This window comes from Balaenoptera physalus (genome assembly GCF_965194825.1).
Source record: "Balaenoptera physalus genome assembly, chromosome: 3".
Taxonomy (NCBI): Eukaryota; Metazoa; Chordata; class Mammalia; order Artiodactyla; family Balaenopteridae; genus Balaenoptera; species Balaenoptera physalus.
In genome coordinates this window covers 26,866,303-26,893,208 of record NC_138890.1, presented here as the reverse complement: position 1 = coordinate 26,893,208, position 26,906 = coordinate 26,866,303, and the positions used below count along the sequence as shown (strand labels likewise).

At 39.7% G+C, this 26,906-nt stretch overlaps 1 protein-coding gene across 9 annotated transcripts in view; it reads right to left on the bottom strand.

The window, feature by feature from the left end:
- Positions 1-1,098: 1,098 nt before the first annotated feature.
- Positions 1,099-26,906, bottom strand: part of FBXW11 (F-box and WD repeat domain containing 11) — a 130,823-nt gene continuing 105,015 nt past the window's right edge. For 7 of the 9 annotated variants that reach the window (XM_082456463.1, XM_082456466.1, XM_082456467.1 and 4 more), the window contains 8 exons: positions 24,595-24,732; positions 19,829-19,947; positions 17,917-18,166; positions 15,099-15,217; positions 13,211-13,321; positions 12,249-12,327; positions 10,995-11,180; positions 1,099-3,642 (listed from right to left, as the gene is read on the bottom strand). In XM_082456463.1, the coding sequence (XP_082312589.1) occupies positions 11,019-11,180; positions 12,249-12,327; positions 13,211-13,321; positions 15,099-15,217; positions 17,917-18,166; positions 19,829-19,947; positions 24,595-24,732 (978 nt within the window). In that variant the 3' untranslated portion in view covers positions 1,099-3,642; positions 10,995-11,018. Of the gene's footprint in view, positions 3,643-9,424; positions 10,502-10,994; positions 11,181-12,248; positions 12,328-13,210; positions 13,322-15,098; positions 15,218-17,916; positions 18,167-19,828; positions 19,948-24,594; positions 24,733-26,906 lie in introns of those variants that run through there. The other 2 variants (XM_082456465.1, XM_082456464.1) reach the window with 2 other exon arrangements.

The following is a 26,906-nucleotide window of genomic DNA, read 5'->3' as shown; positions in this document are numbered from 1 at the left end:
GATAGAAAGACCTGTGAAAATGGAGAGCCATCACAGGAAAAGACAAGAAACCACCTCAACCCGATGCTCAAGGAACTAAATAACTTATGGAATATCCTTATAACCAAATACTAGGCAGCCATCAGCAAGAATGAGGTAGAATTACATGTACTGACATAGGATATAATCTCAAGAAGACTAGATGAGAAGGTGCAGTACAGCATGCTACCATTAATGTTACAGGGCGTGGGGACAGTATGTCTGTTTGTATGTAGGCAGGTAGGTAGGCATATATGCATAGACACATACATACACACACCCTTCCATACACAGACTATTATCCGTCAGAGGATATGCAAAAAACTGGTTAACAAGGATTGGAGGACAGAGGGTCAAGAGTGAAAGGGAGAACCACTTTGTACACTATCTTTTATGGCTTGTAAATTGGTTTTCTTAACCGTATGCATACTACCTATTTCTAAAACATTTTTTTTTACAAGAAAAATGAGTGGGGGCAAAACACACAGAATTTTAGAATTAAACTCATAGAGTATAGAATTACTCTAATTTCATCTCAGAAGTCTACATTACCAATTCGGCTAAGGGCTGGCGGAATCTAGTTATCAGGAAAACTCTGCTACTACTCAGGCCTCCTGAACAGAATCCTGCAGATACTAACTGTATTCCTCCTGCTCTAGTCCTCAACCAGCGATGTGTCAATCTGCCAAAAGGAAAGACAACAATTTCATGTCCGATGTGTAAGGGGGAGAGGGCTGCAGCTGCACTTCTCACACGCCCCCCCCCCCCCCCACTTCGAGAAGCAGAGGATCCACTCCCGCCCCGAGCCATTTGGCACGTTTAAGGGGCCATTTTCACAGTAACTTGCAAGGCAATTAGGCACTTGTGGAAAGCAGATTTGCTGGGGAGGAGTTCTGAACCAGCCCCAGGGCATGGACTGGCATTATCTCATAGCAGTTCTCACACACCAGAAAAAGTACTTTGCCTTCAACCTCACTGTACAGAGCAGATGATTTTTTCAATCTACAAACTTTAATTGTATGTCACTGAATTACTGACAGCACGTTAACAGTTTTTTTTGAAAAATTTCTTAACAGAACATCAGAGTATTGCAACACTTTATTAAGAGTATTGGCTTTGAATTAGTAGCTGAAGTAACAATTGCATGAAGCCAGATCAGGTGTACTGCATAATACTCATACTTGATTTATTGACATTACTTAGCAATTTATTGGACAAAGGTCAAACTTTTTGTTTTTTATTAAGCACATTCCACAGTACAAAGCTGTCGTGAATAATATCTGTACAATTTAACAGTTTCAATAGCTGTTCAGACACAAATTTATTTCAAACAGTTATTGGCAAACATAATTAATTACAAGTTAGAATTAGACTATCCCAGTGCTTTAAAACATTAATATAGCAGTAATTTACAGTTTCTCAATTATGGTTAGCAAAATAAAGTCCAGAGTACAGCTGGGAATTACTACTATAATCCCAGAAAGTCAGAATTCCTCGGGTGCCAAAGTCCCCTGCTATAATTTAGTAGGCACAATTCAAAGGTTGTGTGCATATTCAAAGGCCATGATCTCCCAAGGAACCAGAATTTCTATATTAAACATGCAAAAACAACCACGGAAAGTCCATTCGTTCAGAAGAATTGCCTCCTCCCCTGCCCCTCCCTGCCCTGCCCCCTGGGCTCTCCTAACCAATCTGATATTAAAGCTGTAAGGTAAGAGTGGTCAAAGTTAAGTCACTTTCACAACCGCTGTCAGGGTTACAACATCCACCCGCTGAACGGAGATTTCTTTTTTTTAACACTTTGAGACTCAACTTTTCAAGAACAGAAATTAATTTACTAACATGTAGGAGGGAAGGATGTATTTTTTAAAAAGGATAAAGGAAAACAAAAAAGCAAACCAACCCAATAAACAACCACAGACACACACATTGATTCCCACACCATTCTCAATGTAAAGGACAAAGCAAGAGCCCAGGCACCTTCCCCTCAGTGGGAGAGTGTGCTTCCACGGGAAGAGGTTTAGTTACAGGAAGTTCTCATTGGTCCTTTAAAATGTTAGCAACATTCCTTGATCTTTGGAAACAATGGCAAGGGGCAAATCAAAACCTAATATTGAACAAGGGAAAAGGAGTGCCAACCAGATGCCAAAGTCCTTTCCATGCACGTCAGCATGATGGTGCCATTCACACATTCGGGCTGCGGAGCGCTCGGGAGCCAGGAGAGCTTGCCGGGGCCACGGCAGCAGGCGACACCAGAGATGACAGGGATGGGATCATGAGCCTGAGGCTTCACACCACCTGGGAGGACCCTTCCACTCAAGACAGGCCCCTGAACCAGCCTGACCCGGGTCCCGGGCTCCAACACACAAGTGGGCCCTGCTACCACCTGACAAGGGCAGGACGCACGAACGCCAGAGCCGGGAGAGCCAGTCAGCGGGGCCTTCTCGCTCTTCCCTTCCCAGGGTTACTAACACACAGTGTGACCTGTGACGGTGAAGTCAAATGAATGCTATGGGAAGTGACCACAAGTACTTAGGAGTACTGATGAGGAAAAGAACAACAAAAGTATTTAAGGTACCTCTCTATTGTATATACTGCACAACGAATAAAACATTTTGTGTTAAACTTTAGAAATTTCATCTTAAAACAAGATTCCCATTAAAACACACACACACCACACGCACAATGACAATGACAATGACAAAATAAGAACACCATATGAATACTGCAGGAAGGGTTCTAGGTAATCCACATCAACCCTGGTAGCGGGTTCTTGAGCCCAGCCCACGGCTAAGGGTGAACACACTCTGCATTAGTGTCTCAGGCACGGGGGCCCTGACTCGAGCAACCTTGAGGTTAAACTGTTATGTACATTATATCTACATGCGGATACAGTATTTTAAATTAGGAGGCAAGCACACATGTAAAGGTGTTACTCTACCAAATATCAGGAGATGGTTGCGGGTACAGAGAACAGTTAATAAAAGAAAAGAGCTATATTACCTGTTGGGAGATAATATAACCTGGCTTACAGTTCTTTAAATTAAAAGAAATTGGTACAGAAAGGAAGTATAATCCAAAAAATATTACTAAAACAATCCAGAGAAATGTTTCCATTGTCCAACATGTTCCTAATACAAGTCACAATTCATAATGACTTGGACGGTCAAAAGGAGAATGCTAACTTCTGAAAAGGAAAGCCCTGGACATTCTGGGTAGGTGTTTGGCACCCAAAATTTCACCGAAGAATGCTGTTTCTTAGTATCAGACCAAAGTGCAAAGCAATATAAATTAGAGGCCAAGTCTTCTCTTGACGGTCGATTTACTTCTGTAAAACAGACTGTACGTTCCTTTTATATGAACAATTTACACTTGAAGCGATAGATTTCTTTTCACTGGTGGGGGGAGGAAATGGGCTTCTGCACTACTGAAAGTCGGTGAAGCTAAGGTATCCTTCTCAAAGTAGAGGCCGGAATCGGAGGTGAGAAACGTCGGTACTTGAAGAGTTAGGCTGCTTTGCATCTACCCAGCGTCTAGAACCAATTCCAGCTTCATAACTCAGCTGTGAAGAACTCCCTTAGGCATTTGGTAGCCATGTAGCCAGTAGTTCAAGACTAGGAAACCCTGAAAAAACAAGAAAACAAAGGGAGTATGGATGGATATTCTGGTTAGACATGGAGATATACACCACAGCCCATCCACATCCACACAGGCATGTATGTACTTGCGCACACATAACACTGATTTTTAAATAATCAGCATCAAAATAGAAGCTGCAAGTTGTTTTGCGCATACTACATACCAGGTATCAGGTTTATTTCAACCTCTCAAGAACTTTATGAGGTAGAAACTATTATACCTACTTTACAAATAAGAGAACTGAGGCTCAGAAACATTATTTGGTTTAAAGCATTAGCCATTATATCCTGGGATAAACCATAATGGAAAAGAATATAAAAAAGAATGTATTTATGTGTGTATTACTGAGGCAGTTTGCTGTACAGCGGAAATTAACACAACATTGTAAATCAACTATGCTTCCAGAAAAAAAAAAAAAAAGCAAGCATTAGCCGTTAAGTGACAGAGAGGGGATTGATTCTAAGAGATGACTGACCCTATAACCTATCATCTTTCATGCTGCTGCTAAAAGTTATGCATGTAACAAAATATGCTTAATGTTAGATTTTATATTTAGCATAATCTTAAATTTACGCCATCCAGAGGCCACCAGGACCTCTCTCATGACCGACCAAGAGTCTTCATCTATCACTGTGAAACAAAAATACATAAAATCTAGGAAACAGAGCACACCTTCTAAACAGAATGCCAACAGTCAGAAATTACTTCTTTTTGAAATAAATCATTTATAAAAGGACAACACGATGTAGAGGGGAAGACAACTGAATGTTCTATATTTTTTTGACCATGACCTTGAGTCAGGAACACATTTTAATCACAATCTCTACATTCATCCGTGTATGTAGATACACACACAAACCCCTACACAGAACATTCAGGAAACAACACTAATCTTTACTATGGACAATGCAGGCTGACATTTTATATTCTCAATTTCACCCAAAGTCAAAATCCATTAAAATGATTTCACAACCACTAATAAGTTACAACCCTTTCCAAACACTGCACTAAACCTTGGCCTGGAAGATCTAAGTCACCTTTAGGTCTAAAATTCTATGGCCAAAAAGAGAGAGAAAAAGAAAGGGGGCGTGGGGGTGGTTGTTTGGTTTTGTTTTGCTTTTAAAGCTTGTATATATTTTTTTAAAGGCAATTTTCCTAAAAGGTTGTTAATTTTCACAAAATCCTAATTTCACAAGAATCCTAATAAGCTTCCAAACGAATGCAAGACAGATTCACAATTTCATCTGCCACTGTTTTCCCATGAAGGATATGTAAGAGTATTTGAATTATTTTAAAAATATTAACACCCAGAGATAAGAAGTCAGCACTCTCAAACGCTGCTGGTGGGAATGTCAACTGATGTAACTCTTCTGGAGGGTAACACAACTCTTAAGTATCAAACCTCTTTAAACATCATACCTTTCAACCTAGACACTGCAGACATTTCTAGAATTCTATCCAAAGGCAATAAAAGATTGGGCAAAGATTAAGCTGAAAGAATCATGGCAATGTGTTTTATAATATGCGGGGGGACGGAATATAAATATATAACAGGTGGCATATCCAAACAATCAAATATGATTTTGCTATTAGGAACGATAATTTAGACAAATAGTGACATTACTGACAGGCAACAATTTCACAATAAAGAAAAAAAAAAAGCACGGTTATCAACCATAATTTTTAAAAGCCTGAAAGGCTACATACAAAGGAGTTAATAATGGTGAACCAAGAAGAGGAGTTATCTACCTTTTACTAATTTCCTAATAGTGCTCTTATATTGTCTCATAATAAAAAAGAGAGCTACTGTATACATAGCTCTTGGGAGTTAGTAATTTTTTTAAAAAATGACTCAGCAAAAAACTCTATTGCTAAATTTCTCGACATAGAAATACTCTTACCTTATATTTTAGGGGTAAATATTTTACTGCAAGGTTAAATCATCATTAGGGTAGTGTTTCTTATTATGCATAAATTTTACAGCATCACATGGTAATAATTTTTTTCATGTTACAATAAATGAAAAGAATTTGGAAAAGAGCAATAAAATCTATAAAGTTGACTGCCAAGGTTGTCAAAAGTAATTCACTTTGAAGAGACAAACACATTTGAGGTTTCATTGCTTGTGCTGCTTAAAAAGCAGATAAGATTTTTCCACTGATTTATAATTGTGGATCATAACAAGGCAGTTGTTCTTAGGTTCCCAAAAAGGGGGCGAGAGGAGGGCCTGGAAGAAGTAACACTACAGTTTCCTTTCCACCACAGCCAATGAGAGAAACGGCATTGGCGATCATTTCATCTCTCAATCAAAGGAATCTAATTTCACGGCATTTTAAAGTAGTATATAAAAGTTGTCCAATTTGTGAAAGTTTACTATGTTCTATAATTCATCTATCAAATTCGCCAGAGGGGGAGAAAACATACTACAGATGTCTTAGATTTTATCATGTGCTTCTTTAGCAGAGTGGAAAGACACAAACACATATCAAAACTACAAAAGAGGTATACTTAAGTTGTTGTATGATATACCTACTCCCCTGACCCTATCCATTCCAGAAGCTCAGCCACAATTGTAGTTGTCTGTGTTCTATTTTATCTATTTCTCTTATGTGGGAAAATAGAAGCAGAAGCATTGGGATATAGTCAAAGCAATGCAGAGAGAGAAATGTATAGCCTAGAAAATAAAAAATTAAGAACAGAATAAACTTAACAAAAGATGTGCAAGATTTCTACACTAAAAACTGCAAAACACTGCTGAAGAGAAACTGAAGAAGACCTAAATAATAAAGAGATATACTGGGTTTATGGATTAGAAGACTCATCAACATTTGTTAAAGATAGAAATTCTCCCCAAGATGACCTTTAGATTCAATGCAGTCCTGATCATAATCCCATAATCTTCATAGAATTTGACAATTTCATTCAAAAATGAGTATGAAAACCAAAAGGACCCAGAAGAGTCAAAACAATTTTTTTAAAGTTGACTTATTACACAGCGTGGTATTGGTAAAAGGATAGCCATAGATCACAGAACAGAACAGAGGCCAGAAAAAGAACTACAAACAAGTGGTCAACTGAGTTTTTGACGGAGTGCTATAACAATTCGATGGGAAGAGGACAGTCTTTTAACCCAAAAGAGCTGGAACAACTAGAAGGCTGTATAAAAAACACCACACACAAATATTAATTCTAAATGGATCAAAGACCTAAATGTAAAAGCTAAGCATATAGAACTCTTACAACGATGCTGGTCCAAACACGGTAGTCACTAGCTACATGTAGCTATTTATTTTTTTATTTTTTATTTTAAAAAATTTTTGGCTGCGTTGGGTCTCCATTGCTGCACACGGGCTCCCTCCAGCTGCAGTGAGCGGGGACCCCTCACTACGGTGGCCTCTCCCACTGCGGAGCACAGGCTCCAGGTGCACAGGGTTCAGTAGTTGTGGTACGCAGGCCCAGCAGCCGCAGCTCACGGGCTCCAGAGCTCAAGCCCAGCAGCCATGGCGCACAGGCCCGGTTGCTCCGCAGCACGTGGGACCTCCCCGGACCAGGGCTCGAACCCACGTCGCCTGCTCTGGCCGGCAGATTCCCAACCACTACACCACCAGGGAAGCCCGCTACATGTAGCTATTTAAATTTAAGTTTAAATGAAGTATAATTAAATACAATTAAAAATCCAATTCAATTCAAATATAATTAAAACTTCAGTTCCTAAATCAAACCGGACACATTTCATGAGCTTAATAGCCACATATGGCTCGTGACTACCAAAGTGGACAGTGCAGGGACTTCCCTGGTGGCACAGTGGTTAAGAATACACCTGCCAATGCAGGGGACACGGGTTCGAGCCCTGGTCCGGGAAGATCCCACAGGCCGCGGAGCAACTAAGCCCGTGTGCCACAACTACTGGAGCCCGCGTGTCACAACTACTGAAGCCCGCGTGCCTAGAGCCTGTTCTCCACAACGAGAGAAGCCACCACAGTGAGAAGCCCGCGCACCGCAGTGAAGAGCAACCCTGGCTCACCGCAACTAGAGAAAGCTCACACGCAGCAACGAAGACCCAACACAGCCAAAAATAAATTAATTAAATTTTTTTTAAAAACCCACAAAGTGGACAGTGCAGCTGTAGAAAATGTAAACTAATCTAGTGAAAGGAAGCAGGTGAGTGTTTGCTAAGGCTGTGATGGGATCAGGCTCTGACTACAGAGGACACAAGGGAACTTCTTGGGGGGGTGATAAAAATGTTCTTACCTGGAGTGTGGAGGAAGTTGCAGGGGTGTATACATTCGTAAAAACTTGTCACAAAACAGTATACTTTAAATGGGTACAATCTGTTTTACAAAAATCATACCTCAATAAAACTGATTCAAGAACAGCAATGGGGCTTAGCGAAGGTGAAGGGGGCAGGGCAGAGGGAGATGTGTACATCTAGGTACCTGTCTATATGTAAGGAATGTACCTAGTACTTGACTATGCCACTTTAGACAAGTTATTCCAATTTCTTACGGAGCTATTATCTTTATGTTTGTGGAAGGCGTATGAATACACTGCAGTTTCACACATATTTATTTATGGGCAAATTCTTGTTGGCCCAGGAGAAAGAGCACAAAGATGTCATGTTGGCCCCGGGTGTCACTTGACCAACAAATGTCAACAAGCACTCATAATACACTGTGCGCTCTATTAGATACTGGGGCTCCAAAATAAAAGGAGCTCCACGCCTTGTAAGAGAGACAGGCATGCAAATCATTTCAACACCAAATAATAAATTAAGTCAGATGAAGTAAAGGAGTGGGGGTGTGGTGGTATCTACAAAACCCTAACAACACAAGCAAGGGGAGGGAGGTGGCAGAGGTCTGTACTACTGAAGTGTAATTAGGGAAATTAAACAGAATTCAGTCTGGTTGGAGCCCCAGATTTTTGGGAGGGAAGAATGCAAGGCTGGGGTGGGGGAGGGTAGAGAGGACAGAAGGTAAGAGCTAGATATTGAAATTTCTGTTAGCTAATCTTAGCTAAGCCTTGTTCCTGAAAACAACAGGAAGCTAGTGAAGAGGAGTACGGCAGAGGCAGGGCTAAGATGATCATAGTTGGTAGCAGGATGAAGGGTGGGCTGAAGAGGGAGAAGAAGAGACCAGGAAGGAGGAAATTTGGGTCCTTTCCTCCTTCCTTATGTATTTCTTTGGTTTGGGGCGAAGGGAGGTTGAGGCGGGGAAGAGCAATCACTCAAGAAATCCTTGCCGGGCTTCCCTGGTGGTTCAGTGGTTACGAATCTGCCTGCCAATGCAGGGGACGCGGGTTTGAGCCCTGGTCCGGGAGGATCCCACAGGCCGCAGAGCAACTAAGCCCGTGCGCCACAACTACTGAGCCTGCGCTCTAGAGCCCGTGAGCCACAACTACTGAAGCCCGTGAGCCACAACTACTGAAGCCTGCGCGCCTAGAGCCTGTGCTCCGCAACAAGAGAAGCCACCGCAATGAGAAGCCCCTGCACCGCAACGAAGAGTAGCCCCCGCTCGCCACAACCAGAGAAAGCCCGCACGCAGCAACGAAGATCAAATGCAGCGCCACCACCCCCTGCCAAAAAAAAGAGATCCTGGCCTTCTTCCTCTGTAATTTCCTATAATTCAATAAACATAAAAATTCTGCCATGTGAATTTCTCAACTGACTTGTGAAGAATCTATCCAGAGAGAAAGCAGCAAGGGAGACGGCCACTGTCACAAGAGCCAGTATGAACACACTTGAGACCCGGAACGGCAACTATTTATGTGGCTTACAGGTCACTACTGTGGCTCAGCTCCTATAGCCAGGGAGGCACAGCCAAGCCATCGGGGCACTTAGTCCTTCTGGGTCCACGTGGGGTCCCATCGTCCTTCCAAAGGCAGTACACAAGCCAGCCACGACGGATCAAACTGAGTTGGCATGAAGAAACAATGCATTTGCCATTCCTGATGCAGATCCTTGGTTTATCACTAATAGATGGAACAGGGGCAAGACCAGAGGTCCGCATGCTTCTTCTTAAAGGGCCAGACTGTACATATTTTAGGCCACACAGTCTCTTTTGCAACTACTCAGCTCTGCCACTGAAGCACGAAAACAGCCACAGACAATACATAAACAGATGAACTGTGGCTGTGTTCCAATAAAACTATTTATGGGCACTGGAATTTGAATTTTATATAATTTTCACATGTTCTAAAATAATATTCTTCTTTTAATTGTTTCAAAGTATTTAAAAGTGTAAAAAACTATTCTTAGATTGCTATGGTAAGGATAAAAAAAATTAGGCAGTGGGTCAAATTTGGCCTCCAGCTGTAGTCTGCCGACCCTGAATAAGACAAACTTCCTGGAGCAGAAATAAGGAGTATCTGAAAAGATGTCAACTTAGTGATCTAGAAACCAGTGATTCCCTATCTTTTCACCCAAAAAAATGTCACGATTCTACACATGGACTTTCTTTACATTTTTAATATTCAATGAACAGGAAAATATACAATGACAAAAAGCTACTAAGCATTAAGTAATGTTTTTACATAAATATGAATTTTATTAACACAGTCTTTACACACATATATACATGATAGTACAAATATGCACAAATATTATTTATTCAATCTACAAAGTTTAATGTGCACAGAATTCACAGGCCCCCTCGCAAAATTCTCAAGAGTTGGGAATACTGCTCCAGATGAACATGGTAATCAGTTGCAAGGACACTGCCAAGTAAGGCTTCTCATCCTCTAGCTGGACACCCTTAGTAATCAAAACATGCCATCATCAGTGTTATTATGGCCCTAAGTCTTCCTGTAACCGGAGCAAAGGACTTGGCTTCCAGGGTACCTGTTGTGTCTAATGGATGAAGAACGAGTTTTAGGGGCTCTCTCAGCAAACACCCTTCTTTGATTCCTACCCTAGGGAATGGTGGTGGTGGGTGGATTGTAATGGGGGGGGCGGGGAGGGGAGGTCGTTTTAAGTGTTTGCCTGATGGTGATTTTTTTAAAAATAAAAGATAGAACGGAAAGACAGGAAAGAAAGAGAAAAAGGAGATCCCTGCACCACAAAACAGAATTTGGAGGACTTTACTGGTACTAAATTGGTATGACCTGGGAAAAGTTTTTAAAAACAGGAACCATGGTGTCTACCAATATGAAAACCCACAATAAGCAGGATTCCGAGTTATATCTTATTTTGATGTGACCATAAAGATCTAGCCTTATGCTAGAACTCTGCAAAGTTGATGCATCTAATGTTCCTATTACTGAGAAAGGAACCCAAATCATAAAATTTCCCCAAAGGGAAGGTGAATTCAATCAGCAAAATTAAAAGTGGGGGAAGTACTCACCTGAAACAGGTAAAGTGCAGACTGTTATCTGGAGATGTAAGTGTATGTTCTGGAGGGAGAACGGGTCTCATTCTGGGCACTGGGAGGCACATTTAAGAAATCCCAAATCAAAATTGTGTCATCATGGGAGCTGCTGATGATCTGAAATTCATCAAACTGTAGCCGAAACACACGTCCAGAATGTTCCTGTGAAACATAACAGCTTGATGCATAAAACGAAATCTTTACAATCCCTCCTATCTCACTACCAGGGAGTTGGCACAGGCTGAAAATACAGCTCCTTATCCAGGATTCCTAAATAAGTTTCCAGAGCTTTATTGAGCTTTGTCCTTCACCCTAGGAATACAGATTCTGCCTTCCCTTCTAGGGTTTTTCTTTAATTTAACTTTGTATCCTAGATCCTGGCCCATTAATATGTCAAAGAAGAAAAACTATGTGATCGTCTTACAAAGGGTCTTAAGAAGGTAAGCCACAATATTTAATACCCATTCTTGATACACTGTAAAAACTCGGACCAGAAGAATAGTGTTTTTAACACCACCAAGCATATCTATCTCAAACCACAGCTAACATCAAAATTAATGGTGAAGTACCAGAAGTCTTCCTATTAAAATCAAGAAGAAAACAAGAATGGCCCTGACTCAAGTTCTGCATGTTCTAGTCAATGAAAGGAGAGAAAAAATAGAAATAGAAGGTAAAACTACTGAAAATAAGAAAACTCTATCAATATGTTCAAACAACTGTCTCCTCAAAAATACAACAAAAGTAAACAGACTGTTAGAAATAATGAGCTTGGTAAAGTTGCTAAAACAAGATTAACATATAAAAATAAAGTATTCCTATATGCCAAGCAATAATCCGTAGAATACAGATTGAGGGGAAAGTCCACCATAATAGTACAAAAATGTGCTGAGTTATAAAACACAACACAACTACAGATACCCATATTAGGAAATCTCCCAAACTTGCAGACAGGAAATACTTTATGTTCTAGGAGGAAACCAGTCCACCTACAAATGAGGAAGCCTGCTTTCATATTTTAAGTTGTGTTAATACTCTTTATAAAAGAGCTCACAGAAATATGAATGTCAAATATTCTCTGATTTTGACTAAACAAAATTAACAGAACAGCGCATTTCTCAGAAGGCACGCTGTGAGGTACAGAAGCTTTCCAGTGATAGGCTCAGGGAGGTCTATCTGCAGGTGGCCAACCGCCAGCACAGGGAAGCACTTCCCTTTCAACAGATCACATACCACCAATGTGCGCAGACACAACGTGCTTGCTGGGGCTCGGGGGTCGAGAGCAGCCTGCAAGTCCCAAACTTTGATTTTCCTAGAAGGGAAAATGAAATCACAATTAGTGGAAAAGTCAACATTTTATATATTGTCAAGCATTTCCTCGACAGAAAGGAGTGCATTCGAACTGCCTATTTTAAAAGCTAATGGGGAACCTGCTGATGTTTTGACAAGGTATTTAAACCAATTACACTTGATTTGGAAAAAATAAGGACCTACACATTCTCAGAATTGCTGAAATTGTGAAGAAATATTATTTGAAGGGAGACAAGAAAACAACTTCACATTATCTAAATTCAATTCCTGACTTGATAATCTATGTCACCAAATTCATTAATCAGGGGGCTCTCTAGGGCTGAGTAGGTGCCGCTGACAGAAGCTAGGGCTCTCTGTGAAATTCCAAGGATACCTTTCTCCAAACTAAGCAAATGCTGAAAGTTAATAATAGGAGTATGAACAGACCAACTAACCCGTCTGTGAAGTATATATAAGGTCATCTTGAAAGGTTTACGGTTGCCATTTGCTCATTTTAAAAGTCATGAGGCTTTTTAAAGAGGATGTGTTCAATTCACCAAAAGGGGAAAAGAAATTTATCATTGAACTCACAAAAAAAAAAAAAAAAAAAAAAAAAAAAAAAAAAGCCTGGTTTAATTTAGCACTGGGACAAGGAACTGAATTCCTGCAAAGCCTAAGCTACTCCCTGAGTTTACAATAATGGTTAAAAGCATAAGCTTATTAATTCATCCTTCTGGGTCTGAGTGTCCCCACTTGATCAAGTGGTATAATAATACCTGCCATCCACCATTACATAGGAAATACCTAGCATGGGACCTAGCACATACACAGCTGCTTAATATGCAGTACTTATTTTTCCTCTTCATATAGTTATGGCTGTGCATTTGAAAATTTGAAACACGTACCCATCATAGGCCCCACTGACAATCCTCTTGTTATCAAACCGGATGCATCGGACCAATTCTTCATGTCCCTCTAGGACTCTTAAACAGGCGCCACATTCAATATCCCACAGCCTTGAATGAAAAACAGATTTCTGTGAATCAACTTCCTACGCATGATTCAAACTATCCATACGTGATCTTCTCTACCCTGGGAATCTTTATTTCTATCTCACTCCCAGTTCACATTATACACATGTGAAGATATGTGTGTACATTTGTACCATTCATGTGTTTTTTAAGAACTAACTTGGGAGAAAGGCTTACTTTTCATTTTATTTCCTTTTACATAGTTTGAAACTTTTAAAAATCACATGCATGTTGTTATTATTTAAATAATACCAACAAAGAAATTTCAATTACATTTAGTTTGTAGGCATGCTCTTGATGTCTGAGTTGATGAAACCAAGTAGCCAAATGGTCTAGGAAGAATTTTTAGGGGGAGACAGGGATTGCAGGCCATAAAGAAGAAAAAGGATGTAGGCGTGGGGAAGATAATAAATACAGCCCAGGGGGTTAGGCTTCCACCACCAAGGTTAGAACCGGTGGACCAGCACAATGGTCTCCCTCTCCTGATGAGGCTTAGGGATTCCCCTTCCTAGATACAGACTGCACCCTAGGGCTGTCTAGGTTTACAAGGTCAGAGTGGGAGCCTCTCATTAGGCATATGCAGTGTCTTAGAAATATAAACCCAGTGACTACCATCCAGCCTTTTTCTCTGTATATGATTTATGTAACAATTCTGGAAATAGAGATTTTTTTTTTTTATTATCACTGATTTAACTACATTATTTGCAAAAAGAAACCACAGCAAACTAACATGTACAAAACAAAGTTAGCAAATTAATTCTATAATGACATTTTCTTAGCTTCCCCACTAGTACCTATCATACATCCAATGAATATTCTACCCTCAGCAAATGCTCTCATCAGTGTCAGTGATGATGGCTTCTCTAATCTACTGTGAAGAGAACACTGCCACTATAACCAAAGTGGTTCCCTTCCATAAACTATTCAGCAGTACACATTATTATTCTGTAGAAGCTCAGAGATTCCAATGAGGAAGTTAAGAATTGTTTATTGCTTAAATATTAAGTAATACCAAGCATAAAGAATGCAACAGAACCAAGATTCAAGTTCTCAACTGACTTTTATGATACCTTAAAACTTAAAATGATAAAGAAAACTTTTGGCAGTTTAAGCTACATTGTGTTTGCTTTCTTTCTTTCTTTTTCTAAAAAAATAATCTTGAACCCAATTCTTATTTTGCTCAAACAGGCAATTTGATTATAAAAAAGTTACTAGAATATGTTGGGACAGTTGGAAAAATGACTTGGGGTAATTAAACAGATATTTAAGGGAAGTTCTTAATAAGATAAAAAGTGTTTAAAGATATTCATATTTATTAGAAAGCAAGGACAATGAGTGTTGGGAAGAAAAAAGGGAGATAATAAGATAAATGACCAAACAGGAATTGATGACAGTGTTGGGAGAAAGAAATAAAGTACACTCCCCTCTGTTAGGGAGAGAGGCAGGAGCTCACTGGTAAGGGAAAGGAGAGCATCAGGCTGGAGCATCCTCTGTTCTGAGGCACTAGGGTAGTATTAAGTGATCTTGGGTGGAGTTGAGGTTATAAAACCTTGTGCACTGGGGGAATCTTGGAAGAATACCCAGGGCATACACAATTTACCCACTTTAGTATGCAGAACCAGGGAGATAAATAAAAGTTACCTAAAGTTTTCTTATCTGAAGCAGCCCTCAAAACTGAGTCTTTTGAGCAATCAGGACTGGAGATAAGTCAACACTATGGCAACAATGAGCCCATTCTGTCAGCACACCAACTTCTACCCACCTTATGGTATTATCCGATGATCCACTAACAACCAGCCGATCCCTGTACTGGAGACAGGCAATGCCTCGCTTGTGCCCATTCAGAGTACGAACAAATTCACAGGTGCTCGTGCTCCAGACCTGTACAACAAATTAGCAATACGTTTAAGAATAAATGCAGAAAAGCCCTTGCACAATATACCTTTAAAAAAAAAATCAGAACTTCTAAGAATGACCACAATACTTGATTATGAAATACGCTGGGGAGGTTGGGGAACAGATTGGACAGCATAACATTTCCTTAGCTGCTGAGTGATAAAACTGGAATGAAATACAGAGGGAAATTGTGAAGTCTCCAAACCTTGAGATCTTCACAAAGAGAACATCTCCTGGATGGTTCAGACATTCATTTGCCTAGAGGGAAGGGTCTGGGCCAGATTTTATGTTTTTATGCCAGGTGACACGTCAAACCCAATGTAACTGACGTGAAAGGGCTTCACCTTTTGCATCCTCTTCTTTTCCAGCAGAGTTTCTCGAACAGCTCCATTTGTTTTGACACATCACTCCTAATATTATGTATGTGGAATAAATAACCCCTCTTTTGTGAAGCTGTCTGCAAGACTTAGATGTCCATAGACACACTTAATACCAGCCAAATAAGGAGACACAAAGCAACCAACATGCCCTGAATCATTTCATTAGCTGCATTTGTAGTTGAATGGGACAACCAGATATCCAGAGGCAAAAGGATGAAGTTGGATCCCTGTGTCACACTGTATACAAAAATTTAATTCAACATGGATCAATGATCTAAAAGTAGGAGCTGAAACTGTAACTCTCAGAAGAAAACATAAGAGTAAATCTTTGTGACCTTGTATTAGGCAACTGTTTCTTAGATATGATAATAAGAGCACAAGTAACAAAAAAAAATTGATAAACTGGACTTCATCAAAGTTAAAATTATTTGTGTTTCAAAGGACACCATCAAGAAAGTGAAAAGACAACCCACAGGAAGAAAATATTTGCAAATCATTTACCTGATAAGGGACTTGCAACCAGAATATGTAAAGAACTTTTGCAACTAAATAATAAAGAGACAAATAATCTAAGTTTTGAAAAGGGCAAAAGATTTAAGTAGATGTCTCTTCAAAGAAGTTATAAAAATGGCCAATAAGCACATGAACAGATGCTCAGCATCATTGGTCATTAGGGAAATCGAAAGCAAAACTGCAGAGATACCACTAAATACCTACCAGGATGGCTATAATAAAAAAGACACACACACACACACACACACACACACACACACACACACACACACACACACACTAACAAGGGTTGGCAAGGATATGGAGAAATATCTGGGCTGATATTATGCAACATCTGTTTTGTACAAAGGCCCAAACCCTCTTGACTTCCAGGCACTGGTCTCGTACAAATTGGTGTGACTGAGTGGTGAGTGAGGTGCCAAAAATCCTAGTTTTTCAGCTTCCAGACTATCCTATCTAAAAGTCTGATGCTATCTAGTCTGTGATCTGTGGGGCTAGATACTAGAATGCTGGCCAGTACGGGTCATAAAAGGAAGGTTTCTGAGCCCATACACTGCTGGTGGGATTGTTAAATGGTGAAGCCATTTTGGAAAACAGTTTGGCAGTTCCTCAAGATGTTCAACACAGAGTTACTATCCCAAGAGAATTAAAAGTATATGTCCATGCAAAATTTGTACACAAATATTTATGGCAGCATTATTTATAACAGATAGAATGTGCAAACAATCAAAATGTCCATGAACTGACGAATGGATAAACAAAATGTGGTGCATCCACACATAGAATTTTTCTAGTCAACAGAAGGAATGAAGTACTGATTCATGCTACAAAGTACATGGATGAACCTTGAAAACACTACACTAAGTGAAAGAAGCCAGACACAAAAGGCCACATATATATGATAACATTTATCTGAAAAATCTCAAATAGGCAAATCCATAGAAAGTAGATTAGTGATTGCCAGGGACTGGGGGGAGAGAATGGGGGTTGAACTGCTAATGGGTATGAGGTTTTTTCAGAGGGTGATGAAGATGTTCTGAAACTAGTGACAACCATACAACACTGTGAATATACGAAACCACTGAATGGTATGCTTTAAGATGATGAATCTTATGGTATGTGAATTATATCTCAATAAGGCTGTTATAAAAATATAAGGAAAGCTGAAATTTTAGTAAGTTAACATGTACATTGGAACCAGCACTGCATTTACCATACCCGATGGATCACCCTAGACTACAAGTGCTTGTCACACGTCTGCCTCACACCACATGTTGAGCTCCGTGGAGGCAGGGACATGTCTTGTTCATCATCGTATCTCTAGCATCCAGCCCAGGGTCTATGGCATGGCAGGCTCTCAAGAGTAGGTGAATAAATCAAATCTCAACTCTGCCACTAACTAGCTAATGTGGTCTCCAGCACAGTCCTCTGTGCCACATCTGTAAAATGTGGCTCAACAGAGTGCTGGGAGGGTGGAGTAAGGCAGTAATGGGAAGCTTCTGGCACATGGTATATGTCCCATAGGTTAGTTCTCTTCCCCTTAAAAAGGTTATCAACAATGTCCTTTCATGAAATAGAGGACTGCTCTCGGTCCGGACCCCATGACCCTTTTCTACGACCTTGCTTATGACTTGAGAAGCATAAAGAATGAGCATGCCTTGAGGTCTCATAAGCACAAGTGGAGGAGAATAAAGATCTTGCCAGATGCGAGGTTGGTATAAGCCACCTCTGCTTTCCCTATGCTCTAAAAGGGATGGGAACAAGCAGAGTTATGACTGCAGACACACTTACTTTGATGGTCCTGTCCCCAGAGGCAGACACTATGTACTTATCGTCAAAGTCTACTACATTGACAGCAGCACGGTGGCCAACCAGGACACGGCGTAAAGTGATATCAGTGGCAGAAGCCATGTCCCACACTGCGATGGAGCGGTCCTTGGAACAGGTCACCATCAGTCCATTGCTGAAGCGTAAGTGCAGTACAGCCTCGTTGTGGTGGATCAACGTGTTCAGAACTTCGCCCGTGTTCACATCCCAGACTCTAGAGAACAGAAAAGCACAATGCTTAATTATCGAGACAACCAGGAAAAGACCCCTGTGTCTGTGCTCTGGGCCCATTTTTAGTAGTAGGCTGGGGAGGTGTGGACTTCACATGTATCTGGTGACTGGGACCTGACACCATGCTTAAAAGGAGCCCCCAGAAGCAATTTTTCTATTTGTGAAGAAATGGTAAGATGGTTTCAAAAAAGAAGGCCAATTCTGACTCCTGCCCAGGTATTCAGGGATGGTGTTTGCAGGCTTGTGCTGATGGCAAAAAAAAAAAGCAAGGAAGTGGGCTTTGCAGTGAGTTTGAGATGACAGAGAGAAGATGGCTTGGTGGCTGGGTTCCAAGCTTAAGGTTCTTTTTGACCTCTGACAAGCTTTCGAGTCTATTATTTATCCACTGCAAACTGGAGACTGTAAGTCACGGTGTCTCATCAATCACCACACCCATCTATTTACCCAACCGCTTTATGGACAAAGCGCGTGTCTCTAATTGCTTCACCCTTGAGATACAGGCTTCTTAGGGGCAGCCCTTTCACGTCATAGCTTTTCTGTAACCCCAGTCTCCTAAGGGGACAAGTTCGTGCAGAGCAGACGAAGACAGACTCAGGCTTCTAAGGCCGAGACATGACCTATGGTGGAAGCAGCAGCCTGGAAGCACTGAGTCAGGGAAAGGATACTAGGCATGCTGGTGACTATTTCAATCTCTTAGGTGTGCCTGTAAGGCAATCCTTTTCAAATCTCTGACTCACTCTAGAAGAGGCATTTCCTTTCCTCCCCATGCCATGCCTTCCTCAGGCTACCAGCAGTCCAGCTGAGGCTTTACTGTATTATCTCTAGGCTCTGGTGAACTCATCACTACAGCAAAATCCAAAGCCATCTGGTATGGAAAAACATCCTTGTCCCAGTGGTTTAGGAGTAGATCCCAATAATGTTTCCTTTCTACTCTCAATTCCCAACCAGCAGTCACTGCTTCCCTTCTACTGTAGAACACTGCCACTTCCATCTTCATCACTCTGCCCCTGGGGTGGCATCTGAAAACTAGTGTCTCTATTACTGGCAAAGCTACATAATATCAAGATAGTCTTCAGTGCTATAAATTCAAGGCTCGAAATTAACTAACTATGTGACTGAGTAAATTATTCGCCTCTCTGGCCTCCATTCCCCAATACTACATCTATAAAAAAGAAGATACTACTTACCTTAGAGAGGTTGATGTGAGAATTCAATAGAATAACATTATACAAAATATCAGGCACATTATTTGTGTCCCTCACAAAGTGCTGCAAATCTCTGCTTCTGATTCTTTTGGTATTTGTAGGTTATTGTCCACCACACTCCTAGTACACCTGCTTCCTTCCTCTCTCCTCTAGAGCATGGTCTCCCATGAGAAAGCTACCCTGATACTATTAGGTACTGTGCTTTTACAGGAAGGCATGTGGCCATCTCTAGAATGTATGGTAATGGGAATAGGACCTACTTAACAAAAGTTGGCTTTTCTGCCTACTTTGCGCAAATGTACCTACACCAAAAGTGGTTTTGAAATATAGCATACAAAAACATATACAGAGCATGTGTGTACTTTATCACAGAAGAGGAGGTGAATCTGTCTCCTTGTGGAAGGTATACAAGTTCAGGCCAGTGAGATCAAATCACTCACCTCACTGTAGAGTCAGAAGAGCCAGTCACAATGACACGTTCATCATACTGGAGACAAAGGACAGAGCCAGTGTGTCCCGTTAACACTTTCAAACATTCCAAGCTGGTTTTATCCCAAATCTATTGAGACAAAATCAAACACAAACAGTAATTTAGTATATCACATTCTGATAAATGTTTTTATCGTACCTTGTTTTCTGAATCATAAAACAAAACAAAGCTGTGTTACAGTAAATAAGAGCAGTAAACGTCAAACAGGTGGTAAATGACAAGAGGGGAAGAAGAGGCAATACTGAATAACTTCCAGAATAGATATACTACTTTGTTTACTTTGTCCCCATAACTACTGTGCCCATTATACTTAACAGCTTTATAAAGAGAATTTTTAAATAAACTCTGTGAAAAGAGTTGGCTCACCCTCTGGAAAACAATGTGACAGTATCTATTAAGAGCCTTTAAAAATGCATACCCCTTAACCCATTACATTTGTTTACAAAAGTTTAAAAATGAAAAATGTTCAGCATCTCAGAATAACTTCAAAGTAAATTATGAAGAGTTTTTAATGAGAAAACACACTGCTTTATTATAGTTACTTTTTTTAAAAAATCAGAATAAAAGTCATCTCTATAGTGACATAAACATTATGTATATTTTAAAAAAAAAGATTAAAAGGAAGTAAAATGTTGATAGTTGGCTTTGTACTCTGAATGCCGTTTTTCTCCTCTCTTTTGATCTTTCCAGTGTTTTCCAAGTTTTCAATAATGTCCCAAAATAATGGGGGGATGGAAAGTGATTTTTTTCAAAGACTGTTTTGTTAAAAATAGAGTCTATGGAACTATTTCTTCCCTTGTAAAAATACTATCATAATTTGCAGTGTCCCTAACGTTTACTACAAATGGCCAAGATATTACAAGCACTACAGACAGTTAAGTGTCCTTCTATAATAGTAAGGCTTGCTTCTAATTTCTGACCTAGTAGAACCACAGCTATTTTGAAAGTGTGAGCTGATCAAGGACTGAAGCAGAATGAAGTACAGAAAGTTTCCAACCATTGGTCTAGATGAGCTCCCTAAAGCCTATTTCTGCTCCATTGTTCCGTGTCTTATAAATCAAGTGTAGGCCTAATTTAGGCATGGGTGTGCCTCTATTAAGAGAATTCTTTAGAAACATCCAGTGTAAGTGAAATGCAAGCCCATGGCCAGCCCATGCTTTGACAAGGTCATTATAAACCATTCTTACCTACTCCTTAAAGGAGAACTGCCAAAATTAAATAATAACACTCTTTCAAGAGCATATTTGTGGCCACAGGTTAGGACTATCAATAAGTATTACATAAAAATAGAGTTCTGTGGTCAAATATGTTTTCAAAGTTGGAAAACTCTGGGTGTCTCTCCTGCATGTCTTCTCAGAGCCTTTATATGCTACTGTAACCTGTAAATTTCTAAGAAAGGGATACAGCATGCAGTGTTTTCTGAATTTCTTTGAAGGGAATTACTCTTCAAAGCAATATCCTTTGGATTCACATCCACAGAATACCTTTTGGGAAACACTAGAATACATATAGGAAACCAACAAAACAGTTTCTTTATATTCTATAATTCAGTGATTTTTTTGCCCTAGTTATTGGAATTATTGAAATTCCACTATTTTATAAAACAAAAAACACACAAGCAAAAATACCTTTTAAGTCACCCAAAGTAAAACAATATAGAAAACCAGGCCAAGGACAGAAAGCCCACTACAACCTATCTTCCCAGTTGATTGTAACTAAAAACTCTAGAAAAAATACAAAAACAACTAGCTGAGGACTCTGAAAACTGTGAGGGGAAGGGCAGCCAGGAGAAAGCAAGTATTATATTGAATACATTGTAGCAAGGGCTAAGAGTTTGGAGACAGGATCCACATGGGGTGAGTTTACCATTCTTTCTGTTTTCTGTTTTCTCATTTCCTTCTTTTGTGGTCTTGACCCAAAGGCAGGTCCAGATCAAGGAACTGCACAGTGAAACAGCAGCACAGGCAGCTACAATCTGAGAAACTAGTCTTTCTGGACAGAAAGGCTGAAAAAGGAATCTTTGGGGACCAAAGAATGTGCAAAAGACCCTATTTTCTTTTTCTCTTTTCTCAAACGGCTTTGATCCAAAGGACAAGCCCAGTCATGGAGATGTACTGCAGAGCAGTGGAACAGGTAACTAAAATTCTAAAAGAAACCCCATTTTTCTGGCCAAAGGAAAATGAAGAAAGGATCCTTGTGGGCTGTAGACACTTAGGGAAATCCAAAACAGGAAAGAGCTGGAAAAAAGAAAAAGGCTTCCCTAATTGTATATGAGAACCCACACAACACACGACTTGGCCTTGCTCTTAAGCAGTGCACGCACAGGACAGACTAAACCAGCACAGCAAAGGCCGTAAAAAGCGCCCTGATATTTAAACTGAAGTCTCAGACTAAACTCTGAGTAGTGCAAGCCCAAGACAGACCCAAAGTAGCATGGCAAAAAGCAGAAAAGAGATTAGAACCAACCCCCCTAACTAGGTTGACCACCTGCTTAAAAAAATACCCACTCACACATATTCTCTAGAGGATTATTAACAGGATCCACAGACTTTACAATACAACATCCATAATGTACAAGATACAATCCAAAATTGCTTGACATTCAAAAGGCAAGAAAAGTGATCATTCTCAGGGGAACAGACAATCAACACATGACAAGCTAGAGATTACCCAAATGTTGTCATGGTCAAAGACTTCAAAGCAGTTGTTGTAACTATACTCCATGAAGTAAAGATAAACACGCTTGATATGAATGAAAAGAGAGAAGTTCTCAGTAGAGAAATAGAAACTATAAAATATAATATCTGAAATCTTAAAATTCACTTAATGGGGGAAAATAGCAGAATACAGATGAAAAATTCAGTCAACTTGAAGACAGGCTAAGAGAGATTATCCAGAAAAGAGAGGGAAAAAAGACTGGAAAAAAGTAAGACAATATCAAAAGATCTAATATTTGTGTAATTAGAGTCTCAGAAGGAGAGGAGAAAGAAATTGGTGCAGAAACAAAATTGAATAAATAATGGCCAAAACTTCTGAAATTTGGTGAAAGACATAAATTTACAGATTCAAAAAGCTCAGTGAAAGAATTCTTAGATATGACATCAAAAGTATGAGGCATAAAGGAAAACACTGGCAAACTAGACCAGACAAATTAAAATCTTCTGCTCTACTTGAGACATCATTGAGAAAGTGAAAAGACAAGTCACAGAATGGAAGAAAATATTTGCAAGACATATCTAAAAAAGGACTTGTATCCATAATATATAAAGAGCTCTCAAAACCCAATTAATACGAAAACAGAGTACCCATTTTAAAATTGTACAAAAGATCTGAATAGAAACTTCACCAATGAATATACAGATGGCAAATAAGCATGTGAAAAGATGCTCATTATCACTGATCACTGGAGAAACGTAACTTTAAACCAAAATGAGATATGTCTACATACCTATTCAAATGGATACCTATTCAAATGGCTAATATCCAAAAAAAAAGCCCTGAGACTACCAAGGGCTGACAAGGATGCAGAACAAAAGGAATTCTCATACATCGTTGATGGGAATGTAAAATGGTATAGCCACTTGAAAAAACAGCTTGGCCGTTTCTTCACAGGTAAAACGTACACGTACCATATGAGTTAGCAATCCCACTCCCAGGTTTTTATCCAAGTGAACTGAAAACTTACGTTCTCGCAAAAATGTGCATGCATATGTTTACAGTGTCTTTATTCATAATTGTGAAAAACTGTAAACACAAATGTCCTCCAATAGGTAAATGGATAAACACACTGTGGTGTAACCATAAAGCAGAATGCTACTCACCAATAAAAAGGAACTAACTATTGTTATGTGCAACAATGTAGAAGAATCTCAAATGCACAATGCTAAGCATAAAAAGCCAGACTCAAAAGGCTACATACTGTGTGAGTCCATTTACAGGACATTCTTGAAAAGGCAAAATTATAGGGACAGAAAAAAAGATCAGTGGTTGTCAGGACCCGGGGGGGGGGGGGGGGGGGGGGAATGGGTAAACGCAAAGCAGCAGGACAAAGGAATCTGGCGGATGACGGAACTATTCTGGATCTTGATAATAATTGTTATGGTTGCACAATTCTTTATGCTTGTCAAAACTCACGGAACTTTACACCAAAAAGAGTGCATGTAAATTATAACTAAAAGTAAAATTATCCCACAATGTTTTCTTAAATATGAGAAAATAAGCTACAAACAATGTGAAACAAAATCTATTAGAGCCATTAAACATTAAACACAGAGAAATGATCCAGTTTATCTACTATTGAAAAGTAAATAAAAACAATATAAATTGCTCTATCATTCTTTTGTGTTATCAACTGAGCCTTTCACAGAAACCATAAAAGGTAGTGACTTTCATTTATATGCAAGTCAGCAACACTTTTACCAGCTAGCCAAGAAATCAAGAGCCCTGTGGATACTGAGATATTTTCTACTTGCACCTAAATACAGAATACAGAAAGTGAATGTGCTTAGAGAAGGGTAAGAAGCGAGAAAATCCAAGGGTCCAGTGTTAGTAGAGGGAAACGCTCTGGCTCTAGTTCTTTAGAACCACGCAGACAGCTGCCAAGATTGAGTGGAACAGATAAAAACCAATCAGGAGGAAATGGAGAGACTGTTACATCTAATGTCTAACATGTAACCACAATTCTAAAAATAATACATACAAAATGCAGTCATTCACCTTAATAGAATTATCTCGAAGGCCACTGATAATTTTTTCATCATCATACTGTAAACAGTAGACACCTTTACTATTTTCAGAGCGGCACTGAATCCTCTGCAGGTTGTGTCGTCCACACCGCCAGTTAGATTCTATAGTCTAAGGGAAAAAGGAGGCAACAGATGAGTTTTTGTGAATCAACTATTCTATTAGGGTTCAGACTTTGGGGTTCCAGAAACAGCATACCACTGATACTCCATCTTGGTTTGCATAACTGTCTGTGGATAGGAATCACACTCTTTTCCAAGTAAGACATTAGCCCAACAATATTTTTCCTCAAATGTTCCCTGCCCATCTGGCAACTGTCACAGGATTTCCAATGAGTTTGGGTTGGGTTTGAAAAAAATGGCCTAGACAGAATTCAATACGTTTAAAGAATGCCATTTGTACCCAAAACATACAAATAAATAGTAACTCATTGGGTCACTCTCTAATGCCAGTTTAAATATCTGGCAGAAGACCACCACTAACATTAAGCATATACTAACAATCCGTGTAGCCATCCAGAGCACCGATCGTCCTGATCATTGAGAAAAGATACTGACAACTACTACCTGCCAACTACTATAGAAAGAATTTTATTATCCATTTTTAATCTTCTACCAGACTGAAGCTCCTTTAGGATAAGAATGGCACATTTCAGCCCTGGATTCTCATTCTTTCATCATTCATACAACACTTACTGAGATGTTAGTATATTCCAGGTACTGACTGTGCCAGGCACGGGGATGAAAAGACTGACAGGAAGCATACTGCTTTCAAAGGATGCAACTGCAATACACAGGCACGCAGTAACTGGAATTGGATATACTCTAATCATATGTTTATTTGGTTAAATGATCCACCCATTAACCTTGGAAGGAAGTTCTCCTTACTTCCCTTTTACAAACAAGGAAACAAGAGTTTAACTTGCCTGAGGCCACAAAACTAGTAACTGGATGAGTTGGAAATCACACCCAGTTCTTCCTGACTCTGAGCCCATGCTTTTTCTACTAAAATATGCAGTGTCTACAAAGAAAGTATAGCCCTAGCTACTGTGGCAGGGAACACATAAAAAGATCAGAAAAAAAAAAAAAAAAAAAGATCAGTAACAACTCCAGATAAAATATCAGTGCCAAATGAGTGATTAAAAACTGTAAGCGCTGCAGGACTAAAGGGATCTTAAACAGTGCGATAGCCTGAGACCAGTGGGCAAAGTTTAAAGAGGAAGTGGGTCATGCCCAGAGCACTAGAAGACCTAACCTTTGGTTGTGGATGTCAAGGATTTTCAGGATCAAAAGATACACTAAGAATAACCAAAGTATAAATTCCTCATCCTTGAATTTAGGGGACAATAGGGACTACAATTGGCTATACCTGAGAGTTCAGGATCTAGTTCAAAAGACATATCTGAGTAGCTAAAAGTTTAATTAGTTGCTTTAGTGAAGAAAGGAGATAAATCTCATCTTTATTCACAATAAGCACTTAATTACTGGTTCTGCTGACATCTAACAAACCATGTTTCCTCTTATTTTGAAGGCAACATGCTTCTGTATGCTCTAAAATGTTAAAATTTACTGAATGTTATGCCAGGTACCACGCTTCCATAACACTATGCTATGTGTTTTATATAGTTTACAGTTAATTTAATCATCACAATTCTGAAGCCAAAATTATTGTCCTCATTTTACGGGAAAAGAAATGGAGGATTGGAGACACTGATACATGTATACTTAAACAGGAAACTGTTTCCTCATTTGTGGCCTCAGTACTTAGCACAGGAGCCTGGAAATATAAGCCCTGCCCTCAAAGAGTTCCCATACATAGCCTTGAGAGAGGGCAGGATCACATATTTCCAACATCCAGGGGATGCAAAGAGGTGCCATGGAGGTGCCATGAGCGAGCGATAGCTCATCTGTCCCTCTGCTACCAAATCAGAGCTTCTTAGCCAGCATCGCCATCTCTACTGAGTTTGTAAAATGTCAGACATAGAACCACATTTCAGGAACAAAAAATCAAACAAACAACAAAACAAAAACAAAAATTTACCCCACTGTGGCTACCGCTACCAAGGTAGACAACAGATATGTCTGTAAGCAACTTTTTAAAAAGGGATTCAGAATATAAAGAATTTCTTAAATTGAACTCAATGTTTGGAATCATTTAGAGAAATAATGTATTTTTAGAGAGTGACTGAGCCACGTCAGCATGCGAATAAGCATACCAGGAAAATGCTGACTTAGGAGGCAGGCCTACTGGTAACAAGTCTTATTCATGGCCAGTCACTCCTGGCA